Source organism: Magnolia sinica, chromosome 7 (genome assembly GCF_029962835.1).
Source record: "Magnolia sinica isolate HGM2019 chromosome 7, MsV1, whole genome shotgun sequence".
Lineage (NCBI taxonomy): Eukaryota > Viridiplantae > Streptophyta > Magnoliopsida > Magnoliales > Magnoliaceae > Magnolia > Magnolia sinica.
The window spans coordinates 94,460,291-94,473,780 of record NC_080579.1 but is presented as its reverse complement, the minus strand read 5'-3'; the positions used below and the strand labels follow the sequence as shown (position 1 = coordinate 94,473,780).

Here is a 13,490-nt window from a genome sequence, read left to right as displayed (position 1 = left end):
ATTATGCATCTTTCATACACATAAGGCATATATTAGGACGGACCATGGATCTTTTTTGGAGGTTGCTATGGTTAAGACCTTCTTAACTACCAGTCATGCAAATGCTGCCACCTTCATTGGGGCTCATTAGAACGAAATCCCACTAAAAAACTCCTGACTTAGGGAAGATGTGGATTTTCAGATCACCTTGTGAAAAGATTTAACTGTATACTTTCTCAATGGAGTATCCATAAAAAAATCCCCGATGGAGCAGTTATCCAACCTGGAGAGTCGCCAAAATCCGAAGATGGATGAATATTTTGCAACCGCCCCAATAAGTTGGCATAATCAGACGCCCTTATCTGATAAGCTCCTTCAACAAGGAGGGCACCATACACCGATACCTCCAATCAAGGAAAAACAATCAGCTACAAGCATATTCTTGGATGGAGCACATTGTGCCAATGAGAGGAATTTGACTTCCAAAGGCCCATTCCTGATAGATACTAGTTCCGTCCCCAAGAGAAAAGGCCAACCCTTGATTGAACGACATACCAATAGATACAACATCCTTCCAAATGCACGAAGCTTGATAAAGCAATGATTTCTGTCTCCCACCCCCCCTCGTGTCCCATATTTAGACACAATAACCTCCCTCCATAGCCCACCCTCTTCCGTGCAGAATCTCCAATGCCACTTCCATAGCAATGCCTTGTTCATTGATTCCAATCCCCTTATCCCGTCACCACATTCAAAAATTGGTTTGCAGACTGCTTCCCACCCGAGGAGTTTAAACTTGTGCCCTTCGTCCGCCTTTTTCTATAAGAAATCGAGTCTCAGCTTTTCCAACTTGTCCGATGCAGACTTGGGACAGTTGAATAATGAAAAAAAAAGGAGAGCTGAAGGTTAGATTGCGCTGCTTTGATAAGCATGATATGCCCGCCTAACGACAAGTGGCGACATAAGAGGACCGTCCCTGCCACCCAATTTAAGTTCTATTGTGTCTTAATTCAGCGTAAATGAAAAGATAGAATTTCTATTGATTCATAACTTTTTCTTGAAGATAAAAGAACATAATTTCTTCATATATGCAATATAAAATAACATTAAATTGACTGTTGATCAATACCCAACATCCTACCGGCCGCGATGCTATTAGCCACAAACTTTTCCTGCTCTTCTTCTACCATAGGCAAATCTATAGTTACATGAAGTGTGAAATGAAGTGGAAACAGATTCAGGTACGGGATTGTGTAAGCGTCTATTTAAAGTATTTCCATGTATAAATAGTTAGGAAATGGGAGCAGAAACAGATTTGTGTCAAAGTCTTTTTTTGGCTCGTATATAATATGTTGAGCTTATGACATTAGACTTGGATTTCACAATATTGCTTCTAAGTCATTTTTTTTTTTTTTTTAAAATTTATTTTTATTGTCAGGTTGTTGCCAGATCGCAAGCTGAAATCCCTCTTGCAGCGGCCGTTGGATCGTCTGCCTGAATCGAAAGTTGGTTACTCTCTTTTACTTTTTTGGTATTGGGAGGAATGCTTGAAGGAGAGGTATGCTCTAATTTGATAGTTTTCATTTTTCTTCATTTATATTTATAACAAGGCATATATACTTTTTCTTTGAGAAGATAAAGAAAATTTTATTAAGAAAAGGAAAAGATATCAAATGAGAGGGGATGAGATCCCATTACAATGGGCCAAGCAGTTAATGTGTCTTTTCCAACACATCGACAATACCATTTGGCTCACTTCCAAGATGGGAAATGAAGTTCTAGCCTAAGAGATAAAAAAGAAGAAGCCTAGAGATGATATCCTGGATTCCATTTAAAACGAGAAAAAAGAAGAAGCCTAGAGATAATATCCTGGATTCCATTTAAGTCAAAGCTTAGCCACGGCAAATAATCCTAATTAGTTGCCCAGCATTGATTCTCCTTGAGTCTCCTTTGCCAATCACCAGGTAGGAATATCTTTCTAAAAATCCTCAACACTTCCTAAGGGCCTCGGGCTTCACTTAATGTGTCTCTGCCTCTATGGTGGCTGAAAAAGCCGCGTGATATGAATATTACCCTTGTTATCCAATAAAACCCCTCCAATGTCACAGAGTTCTGGGTTTCCAATGGAAGAACAATCAATATCCAACTTCTAGAGCTTGATGGGAGCACGAGGCCAGCTATTTTTTTTTTCCCACACTTCTCTAGTTGCCATTAATAATCAATCCCCTAGCAAGTCCTATTCGGACACACCAAAGAATTCATCTGTCATTAGGTCTACTTTGAGGTGTAACCCTTGTTCTTTCCACCAATTTCAGTGTGGTTACCACTTACCACCACATTGTTGAAAATTTAGTAGTTTTGCTCTTTCTGAATCTCCTAACAAAGAGCAAAAGGAAGAAAACGGAACGAACTATTTCCTCTATTTGATAAAGGCCTGCTTCCCAACTTCTAAAGACCTCCTGAAGCTTCTTAATAAATGCCCAACACACACTGAGCAACTGCAGGAAATGTCGAAGAAGAGATGATGCACCCTTTTCTTGCCCCATTTACACATGATACAGTAGCTAACAAGTCTATGCTCCCAATTTCTAGGATATTCTAAAGCGAAGATTTTACCAAAATTGTGACTGTCCAAGCAAAAGACAAATTCCAGGAGCCAGATAACCCAACATGGGGGTGTACTGAGGCGGAATACCTTCCCTTTCTAGTGCTTTGGAGAAGTAGTTTGTGGAGAATAAACCATTGGAGTCACATTTTCACATTCTCGAGTCCACCTGGTGAATGGATTGCCTTGATTTTTGCTTTGGGCGTACATCATGTGGGGCAGACCTGTTGGAAGGGTTGGATTTCCCACACACACACACAATATGGGCCTCACAACAACTAGAAACCATGGTGATTACCACGGTCTCGAGATCATAGGATCGTAACCCTGTAGAATATATCTCAAAGTGATAAAGAAATATAGGGGACGGGTTAGATCTTTTGCCCCATCATGCAGCTCCCATCACAGTACCAGCATTACAAAGGGGCATAGGACCTGATCTGTCCATCACATGGGTCCCATTGTTGGAGTAGGTGGCTTAGAAAATAATTGACTACAAATTATTATTATTTTTTTCCATATGCCCACGTTATTTGTAAATAGTGGCCCACCTATGAGCTGACTGGCCTGATTTTTGTGCTAGATCTTCGAAACAATGGGATCCAATCCACCCGATGGATGGCAAGGATCTCATGCCATCTACAATGCTAGCTAGAGCTGTACACGAGTCCCATTAGCTCGGTCAGCTCGCTCAACTCGACTCAACTCGGAAAAGCTCGACTCACCTCGGCTCGAAATTGGATTCAGACTGAGTCGAGCTGGTTTTTGGAGCTTGAAAAAATTTCGAGCCGAGTTTGAGCTTGGCCGAGCTCGACTTGACTCGGATCGAACATCAACTCGACTCGGATCGAACATCAACTTGAATCGACTTGGATCGAACATTAACTCGAATCAACTCAGGTCTAATCAGCTCGGTTATTTTGATATTGATGCTGCTCACCGAGTATTTGATGAAATGAGTCAACGAAGTGTTGTTTCGGGTGCATACATGCTCCGCGAGATCAGCCGTTGGCGAGGAGAGAATGGATACGAAACAAATCACTACAAAAAAAAAAAAACTTTACATTATAAGACTGCCCTCATATTTGATTTTGACTCAACGAAGTGTTGTTTCGGGTGCATACATGCTCCGCGAGATCAGCCGTTGGCGAGGAGAGAATGGATACGAAACAAATCATTACAACAAAAACTTTACATTATAAGACTGCCCTCATATCTTGATTTTGATGTTGCTCGTGGAGTGTTTGATGAAATACCTGTAACGTGTTGTTACTGTTTTGTATTCTGTGAGAAATTAAAGATGCATTCTACGTGTTTGAAAAAATGTCGCACGTGCTCAAACTCGGCTCGAACTAGCCCGAGCTGCTGACCAAACCAAACCAAGCTGGCTAGACAGGCTCGAGGACCGAGCCGAGTTTGAGCTGGGGTTAGCTACTGGCCAAGCCAAGCCGAGCTGTGCCAAGCTCGACTCTGTTCGACTCGTGTATAGCTCTGATGCTAGAACATGTGGGGGCATGTAGATGGGATGCCTTATGCATGCACTCCTCCCTTGAGCACACCCATTCCCACCTTTGTGCACAGAAGGACGCACACATTCTGTTGTTACTCGTTAGATGCACACACACACACACGCACATTCCACCCTTAAAAGGCTTCTTGCATGTGTTGTGACTTTCTGCTGTAATAGCACTATTTATTATTTTGATATCAGCTATATTATAATCAAGGTTCAAAATATGCAATAAAATTTCTTATCACCCTTCAAAAAAGTAAAAATAAAAATAAAAATATAGTACTGTTTTTATAGTATCGTTGCAGATATCGGTTTTTAGAAAGGAAAAAAAAAAAACGGTAATGCTTTTTTTTTTTTTTGGAAAGACTCCAGTCTTTATTGCATGAAAAAAGGATGACAAAGAAATCTGTAAACTGCATCAGTTTTTCGAATAACCGATATGTGTGAGCTGAGGTAATACTTTTTAATTGATACAAGTACTCCTGCATACGCAGTATGTATGCAATATAGGAAATGTAACACATCGATGCATCATGTTATTTGGATGTTGATGTCACAAATTATAGCACATTTATGTCTGGACATATGCTTTATTACACTTTCAATGTACACTTATATGTTGGATTGTCTAAGCATCTAGACTCTAGCCGTTTTGTGATGCTAATGTCATATCTTGGGTGTGTGAGTTTCTAATTTTGCATGTTCTGAAATAGTAGTGCAAGCACTCATTTAAAGTGGATTAACCTTTCCATTTTGTATTCTTATTGCATATGTAATGAACAATCACTTCTGCAGGTATGAACGCTTTATTGTTGCACTTGAGGAAGCATCGAAAGATATGATGGCTAGACTAAAAACTGATGCATTGAAGGTTGTTAGCCTGCTCTTTTCTTGTTTTTAGACCTGTCTGGATAAATTTAGTTACTAAGGTTCCCAAGTAAGTTTTTTGGATATTGATTCTTCGAAGTTAGCAATGCACACTACAGCTTTTGATTGTTCTTGCTTCAATGAGGTAACCATTGGATGCTGTTCTGTGCCTCAACTTTGAGGTTATGGGCTTGATCCATCATACCGAATGCAATCCATTTATGAAATCAATGAGTTTGATTCCAGAATTGCTAGAGTACATGCGGGAAACTCATCGCATGAGAATATTGGAATAGGGAGACAACCAGCTCATTGATATCAAAGTCTCTGCACTAACTACAAGTACAGAAACAATAATTTCAGAAAATTAAGAAAGCATAGTGCCTTCTGCTGCCAACAACCATTTTTATCAACTCTTATGGACGCCATCTAATCCCAATGAAATCTTTAATAAATATTTTTCAACTCATAGATTGTTTCCGAATCAATCTTAATCCATTCAGAACAGGATACTAAATAGGAAAAATTGTATCTATAAAGATTTAGCTGAATCATAAAGGTTAAAAATAGCATGCGTAGATTTAGAAAATCAGCTCCAAAATCATGAACAACTATAATCTTCCAAAAATAGCAGTCATAGTCCCATAAATTTACTCCCCAAAGTAAAGGGTATTGTTTTAACCTTTCAAAAAAGGGAAAAAAGAAAAAACGTAGAATAGGGCTCGTTCTTCCATTTCTCCAAGTATTGCCTCTTTCGGCGTTACTTTTGGTGGTTGTCTTCATCAAAACTTGTTCAACTTCTTCTTTGGAAGCTCCATGTTCATGTTAGCAACAGCCTTTCTTGCATGTCATATAGCTTTTCATGGTACTTGAACAAATATACCATGTTGAGAGTTGTCAAGAGAAGTCGTCTTGCAACTCAATCCCATAGGCTTTGCTACTCATCTTTCTCTTGATCCAGTGAGTCTAATCTTCTTAGGCTTGAGCTTGTTATAGGTTTCTCTTGGAAACCTTTCTTTGTGTACTGTACGTAAGCCATAACCAAGTTGCCTTCACTATAAATTTTCTCTAGACAGTGTTCTTTTGCAGCTTCTTGGTACTTGGAGTTGCTCTGTTGTATCTTCTTATTTATCTTAGCTTGCAAGTCTTTGATGTGTTTGGCAAACCCGACAACATCATCACTTATTTGATCTTGTACTAGTAATGGTATTATGGTGTTAAGTCAAATACATGATGTGGACCTCATCTAGTGACAATCTCAAATCGGGATCTCCTCATGGTGCAATTTATCGAGTTGTTGGAAGCAAACTCAGTTTGCAGTTAAGCTAAGTCCCATTGAGATATCTTATTTCATGCAGTCACTTCTCAAAAGGTTACCGAGGCTCTTGTTGATTACCTCGGTTTGATTATCCGTTTGAAGATGAGAGGTGCTAGAGAACCGAAGCTTAGTCCCCAAATGCTTTCATGAAATGCGTTATAAGTGTTCTACAAATTTTGAATCTTGGCCAGAAGCTATAGTTTTCACTATCCATGAAGTCTTTGTTTGGCTATCCTTTTCTTTTTCATTTTTAATTAAATAGGAGTTCAGATTATTTTGGCAAGTATCCCATGGACAATAGGATGCTAAAATCGGTTTGTTTCCAGAGGATTCTTTCTAGAAGATTCCTAACTTGTAATACATGTACATGAACCCTTAAAAAACTATACATATGGATCTGTGCTGGATGAATTAAACTTAAGAGTTTTCTTCAAGAAAAATTTGAGTCTCTTGATTGTGATTGCTAGTTCAAGACTAGGAGGGTGTTGGGAATTTTCCACAATCCCTAATTGGGCTTGTCAACTTTATGGCAATGATCTCTTATGTGGTACTTATTATCACTCAGTTCACTTAAAGTTCAATTTCGCTTGTTTGCTACCTTAGACTGCTTATTATGCATCTACTGATTCTTTTGCAGACAATTTATGCCTTGTTGGATAGTAAATCAGAACAAGAACGGAGGTTGCTTTCAGCACTTGTTAATAAAGTAAGTTCACATTGAGGGGTTTGCTTTGACGAAATCATTTATTTCAGCTCTTTCTCCTCCTCCACACTTCTTTCTATACTGCAGCATTTCTGCTGTCCATATTGTTCCTTAGCTAGCTTTGTCCGTGTGGAAGTGGCCTGCTTTTTGTTTTTGTTGAAGCTCCTTTTTGAAGTCTTACAAGTTTGATTTAGAAAATATGTGAATTTTTGAGCTTCTTCTTCTTCTTTTTTTTTTTTTTTTTGCAGCTGGGGGATCCAGAAGGGAAGGGAGCATCCAATGCTGTGTATCATTTGGAAAACCTTCTAAGTAACCATCCAAATATGAAGGTAAAACTATCTATTAAACCCAACACTTGTTCTCATACCTTTAATTCTTTAAACTTAATAGTCAAATTGATGGAAGTGTGAACCAAAAAGTTTGTCTTGTATACTTCAAAACAAATTCACAATGCCCTGCTAGATGTTTCAACTTTACAAGCTGGGAGTGTAGCTAGTAGGACTTTGGAGTGGTAATGTGAAGTTTAAAAGAGCAAAGGAAGCATGGGTTTATAGTCTAGATGTAGTGTTGATATCAATTGACATGAACAAATAGATAAACATGGTAGCTAGATGCTTGTACATGCTTAGGAACTCTGCATGGGTGCTTCTATATCCTATAATATTTTGTTTGTTATCACTGATATCCTACCAAAATTTCTTAATGATACTAAAGCTTTGGATGTGACCTGTATCTCTATCTGTGTCCTAGACTCATGGAGATGAATCGTACCTCTGCTCAGTGTGCCTCTTGTCCTTCTTTTTTTTTTTTTTTTTGTTTCCGGGCGTCTAGGAGATAGAAACAACTTGCATAAGAGAGTAAATAAGCAAATAATCAACAAAGCCACTAGATGCACCAAATAAATTGTGAACCACGAGAAACTGCTTGGAGCTCAATATCTTTTTTTTTTTTTTTTGAAAGGTAACACTACCAGGGATTGAACCATGGATCACTCCCACACACTACATTGTCTCCACCAGCTCATCTAATGAGCGGGGACAAAATTGTTAAATCAAGAAGGAGCAAAGCTTTCAAGTGTCAAGTTAGAGCCTAAAAAATGAGCTCATAACTCACAGAAACACCTTTTAACTGAGACCTTGAAACCTAATCTTAGCAATCTACACTACTCCAAAAGGTGAGTTCTTCTTTTCTGTTTCTTTTGTTGTTTTTTTAATTTTCTAAATACTCACATTTCCTAGGTACTTTTTACATAAACAAGCTACCACTGTAAATTTTCTTGATTGATTTCCCCGTGTTTTCCTCTATGAAATCAATTCCTGAGTGCTAATGTTAACCCCCAATTTGTGTATAGAGGCATTTAGGAAGCATATCATGTTTCTATAACAGGATAATTCAAACTATTTATATTTTTTTAACAAGAGGTGGTGGATGATCTACATTCTTGAGTTGATTCATATTCTGTGTTTAGAATTTTTTTTCTAAGACAATGTGCCCCTTTTCACAGGCATCTCTAGATGCAGACAGAAGTTTGTGCTTGGCATGGTGTAGAATTTCCAAGCTGCAAATTCGGTGGGTCTTTGAGATGATGTGACCCAAAAATCAGGCTATCTACTGATCAGGTGGCCACATGCATATGTTTTTGAGGGATAACCAAAATTTTATTTTATTGGAGAAACGGAAAGGAGAAACAAAGAGGATGATAAGGCACCACTCCTAAGTATACAAAGAGGAAGAGGCCCCAAGAGCCCCAGGATAATTCTAGAGGCCTTTCCAAGTACTTTGAGTACTCTAGCTCAGTCCATGACTAATCCTTTAGCCTTCGTGAAGACCACCACAACTTGCAAGCACTACACCGAAAGCACCTGCTATTGCACTTGAACCAAATCTCCCATAGGGAGGCATGAAGAGGAAGCCGCCATAAGAAAGGCTTCCTTCTGCATCCCTTGCTGACACTGTAACATTCTTGAAAAAGTTCCCAATTGAATGCAGCATGAGACAGTGTCCCGTATCGGTATCGGTTGGCGTAACGGTGACCTCCAAAACCGATACGGATACGGGGGCATAACGGTGATACGGGGGCGTAACGGTCCGTAACGGCGCAAAATTTGTTTTTTGCCAAAAAAATGAAAAAATATGGATTAAATCCAGAATATTCTAAGCATTCTAAATATGCATTCATTTATAAATTGGAACATGTTTATGGTGGTGTAACGGTCCACTCTTTGGTGAGAAGTTGTATCGGACTGTCTGATGAATTTATGAACCAGATAACCTGAATTTGACTACAAAATTCATATATTTAATTTTCTAGCTATCTACTATCAATGATAGATATATTAGAATGAATGTAATATGAAAATATCTTACATTTAGTTGTTTGCAATTATTTTTGAGGGCCAAAATTCATGCGTAAATAGAAAAAAATATATTAAAAAAATATAAAATGGCACCCCAAATATGTAAAATGCACATTAACATGTTCTACTATGATTAACACATCATATGGCATCATTAAAACAGCAAAAGAATCATTAAAAAATGATTTTTCGAATTTTCAAAAAAAGGGCCGAAATAAATGAGAAAAAAAAAATATAAAAAAATATAAAATGGCACCCCAAATATGTAAAATGCACATTAACATGTTCTACTATGATTAACACATCATATGGCATCATTAAAACAGCAAAAGAATCATTAAAAAATGATTTTTCGAATTTTCAAAAAAAGGGCCGAAATAAATGCGTAAATAGAAAAAAATATAAAAAAATATAAAATGGCACCCCAAATCTGTAAAATGCACCTTAACATGTTCTACTATGATTAACACATCATATGACATCATTAAAACAGCAAAAGAATCATTAAAAAATGATTTTTCGAATTTTCAAAAAAAGGGCCAAAATAAATGCGTAAATAGAAAAAAATATAAAAAATATATAAAATGGCACCCCAAATCTGTAAAATGCACATTAACATGTTCTGCTATGATTAACACATTATATGACATCATTAAAACAACAAAAGAATCATTAAAAAATGATTTTTCGAATTTTCAGAAATAGGGCCAAAATAAATGCGTAAATAGAAAAAAATATTAAAAAAATATAAAATGGTACCCCAAATCTGTAAAATGCACATTAACATGTTCTACTATGATTAACACATCAAATGGCATGATTTAAACAGCAAAACAACCATTAAAAATTGATTTTTCGAATTTTAAAAAAAGGGGCCAAAATTCATGCGTAAATAGAAAAAAATATAAAAAAATTATTAAATGGCACTCCAAATCTGTAAAATGCACATTGACATGTTCTACTATGATTAACCCATCATATGACATGATTAAAACAGTGAAACATATTAAAAAAAGTATAAATACCTATTTTTGACGAATTTTTGAAAAATGGCCCACCGAGCTTTGATTCAAAAAAATCTGTAATATAACGTGTTTTTATCTCAAATATCTAGCCAATGTTGGTCGAAATTAGTAGTAGAAGGAGTGAGAAACAGTTTGGAAGCCAGAGGTTTCCAAAAAATAGCAAAAACAGAGCTTAAAATGAAAAAAAAAAGTGACTGTTACGGGCCCGTAACGGGCCCGTATCGGCCGATACGGGTACAAAATCGGGTATCGGCCGATACGACCCCGAAACGCGTAACGGTTCCCACCGTTACCGTTACGTATCGGCCGTAACGGCCGATACGTAACCGTTTTGGCATACCGCTGCATGACCCATTCTACTTCTAAGAGCTTGAATAACTTCCCGCATTTCTTCGGCTCAAAAGTGCAATGCATGAGTAGGCAAACTATGGTCTTTGCATCCATAAAGGTACAAGATGCAGCCATTTGGGCTAATCATCTTCATGTTACTTATGTGGTCGATCGTGAGCACTTTCTTTTTGACAGATAAAGGGAACCTTCAAACTGATTGTGGCTTATCGGAGGAAGAGATTGTGAATGATGATAGTGGTCTTCAAAACCTTAAATGATTTGTATGCATGCATCTATGGTCAGAGAGGTGATCTGTGGTGAGAAGTGCGACTGCCTCAACAGCTACAATTCAAGCATCCTTCCATGAGCACCTTTCTTCCATCCCAAGGGCAAGTGCTCTGAATGTGAGAGACAAGTGCTGATAATAGGTAGGGCAGTACAAAAATGATGATCTTTCTTACGTGAGCATGTTGGAAGATGAAATAGTGGCCATGAAACAATTTTATGGGTCTTGATGTTGCTGTGATTGGAAGGTCAGAATGAGGGATCCGAGCGTAGAAGAGTAGCCCTCATATGTCTACTCTAAGCTTGGTGAAATTATTGTCACAAAGTAAATGTGTTTCTACATTACTTCATCAGGGATCCTAGCGTACAAGAGTAGCCCTCAGGCATCTACCCCAAGCTTGGTGAAGTTATTGTCACAAAGTGAATGTGTTTCTACATTACTGCCAGGGTACAATTTTCATTGTAGGATCAGGTGACATTCCTATTATCATATTGGCTTTTTCTTCTTCTAATAGGTAGACCCCAATGGTTGAATGCATCCTGTCTATCATTATTTTATTGGTTTCATTTAAGATATGTATTTTGTATCCTGTTATTGTTAGTTTCCTGCTTTCAGATGTTGATAATGAGAGTTATCCCTTTTCTGGGAGGATCCTTTTCTCGCTAACTCAGCGGGTTGATCCTCCTGTTTGTATCCCTTTTCTCTCCTTTTAATATATGTCCTCAGTTATCTCTAAAAAAAAGATAATGAGAGTTAATTTCTTTAGGAGCTAGGGGTTGATTTCCCATTTGATTAGAGCATGGAGATGTTATGATAGCTTTTGACTATTGATTAATAGAATTAATTTCTTTCAGTGTTTATGTGTGATACGTGGTGGTTGAGGAAGTTCTAGTACATCATCTTGATATTAGTCTGTCACCTTTTTTGATCGAAATGTATAATACTACGTGGAAGAGGGAAACTTCAATCTATTCTAATTAGCTGCTGGAATTTATATAAATAAATATTAGGGTCATCATGCAATGGTTTGCAACACTTTGTATAAGTTCTCCTTCTCATATTTATATGCTGAGCAGTAGAGCTGTATTCCACAGGCAGTAGTGATTGATGAGGTGGATCGTTTTCTCTTCCGACCGCATCTGGGCTTGCGAGCAAAATACCATGCTGTATGTTCTATCATTTTCATTATCACTGTACTGACTATTTTGGGGTAAATCAGAACATGTCAATGTGAATTATATATCTTAATTTATATCCATATTTTAGTAGCTTGATTTATAAATTCACACTCCTACCTTTTAGCTTTTTGATTGATTTGTGAACTTCGAATCTTTTAGTTGCTGGTTACAGTTTATGAATTTGTTTTTTGTATTTCTGTATCAAAGATGGTTTTTGGTATTTCTGAAGGTATGCACCTGGGGAACTTTGCGTTGCTCAACTAGAACTGCTGAAATATACCTTTGGGACTCACAAAACCTGCTTAATATCAGGCCATAAATTGATCCAGTATCAGTTTTATGGTGCTGAAATTCAGAATGGGATATATATATATATATATATATATAGATATATATATATATATATATATATATATATATATATATATATATATATATATAGATATATATGAGAATTTTATTAAGCACTAGAAGGCAAAGAAAACAAAATATACAGGAAAAGAAAGAAAACAAAGAAAACAAAAGAAACTATACAGCCTGAGAATATACAAACAGGGAAGGGAAAACAGAGAAACAACAAACAGAGCAAAGGATAAGGCCCAAACACCAGCATACGACCCAAAAAAGAAAGGAGGCTCCAATCCAAAATTGAAAGGCACAACGACTAATCTGAGACATCCCTGGAGATGGAGGTAACCACCCTATCAGTAGAGTGAAGGGAGTTCCAGAAGCAATGATCATGCCTCACTCCAAATGGCCCAGATAATCTTTCATTTTTCAGAAAAGGGCCAGTGGGCCATCCAGCAATGATTTCATAGACATTTCTACTCACTGCCCTCTGGAATCTAATTATCATCAGCCAAGCCCACCAGAATCTAAAAAGATCAAAAAAAATGGTTGTGCCAACTAGCAATTTACATATGGAATCGAAAAAGACCTTTCAATATCTCATTAGTAACTCAGATACATTACTTTAGAACATGCACTTACTAACCTTTCTTCATGCAGGTTATTTTTCTGAATCAGATTTTGCTCAGCAGAAAAGGAGATGGGCCCAAGGTAGCAAAGCGTTTGGTGGATATTTATTTTGCGCTATTTAAGGTATGAGTTGGGATTTTCCCTATTCAGTTCGTTTCATCATGCATATGTTCATAAATTCTTAAAAGGTAGTGGTGCAATTCCTACAAGGCTTGTAATGTCCATGTACTTTGAGGATATCTTGCAATCTATGTAAATCTTGTAGATGGTCTTGAGAGGATCTCCATGTGTATCTTTTATCTAGGCTTGGAGATATACTCAAGCCTATCAAAAGATTTAAACTAGATTACA

General features: G+C 37.3%; 1 protein-coding gene across 2 annotated transcripts in view; it reads left to right on the top strand.

Annotated features, from left to right (window-relative positions):
* The window catches only part of LOC131251789 (protein SLOW WALKER 2), a 28,214-nt gene that overhangs the window by 3,364 nt on the left and 11,360 nt on the right, over positions 1-13,490 (top strand). For both annotated transcript variants that reach the window (XR_009174033.1, XM_058252746.1), the window contains exons 3-8: positions 1,418-1,537; positions 4,893-4,968; positions 6,920-6,988; positions 7,234-7,314; positions 12,078-12,149; positions 13,170-13,262. Coding sequence is in view for 1 of the 2 variants with exons in the window: in XM_058252746.1 (XP_058108729.1) it covers positions 1,418-1,537; positions 4,893-4,968; positions 6,920-6,988; positions 7,234-7,314; positions 12,078-12,149; positions 13,170-13,262 (511 nt within the window). In the remaining variant the exon portion in view is untranslated. The remainder of the gene's footprint in view (positions 1-1,417; positions 1,538-4,892; positions 4,969-6,919; positions 6,989-7,233; positions 7,315-12,077; positions 12,150-13,169; positions 13,263-13,490) is intronic.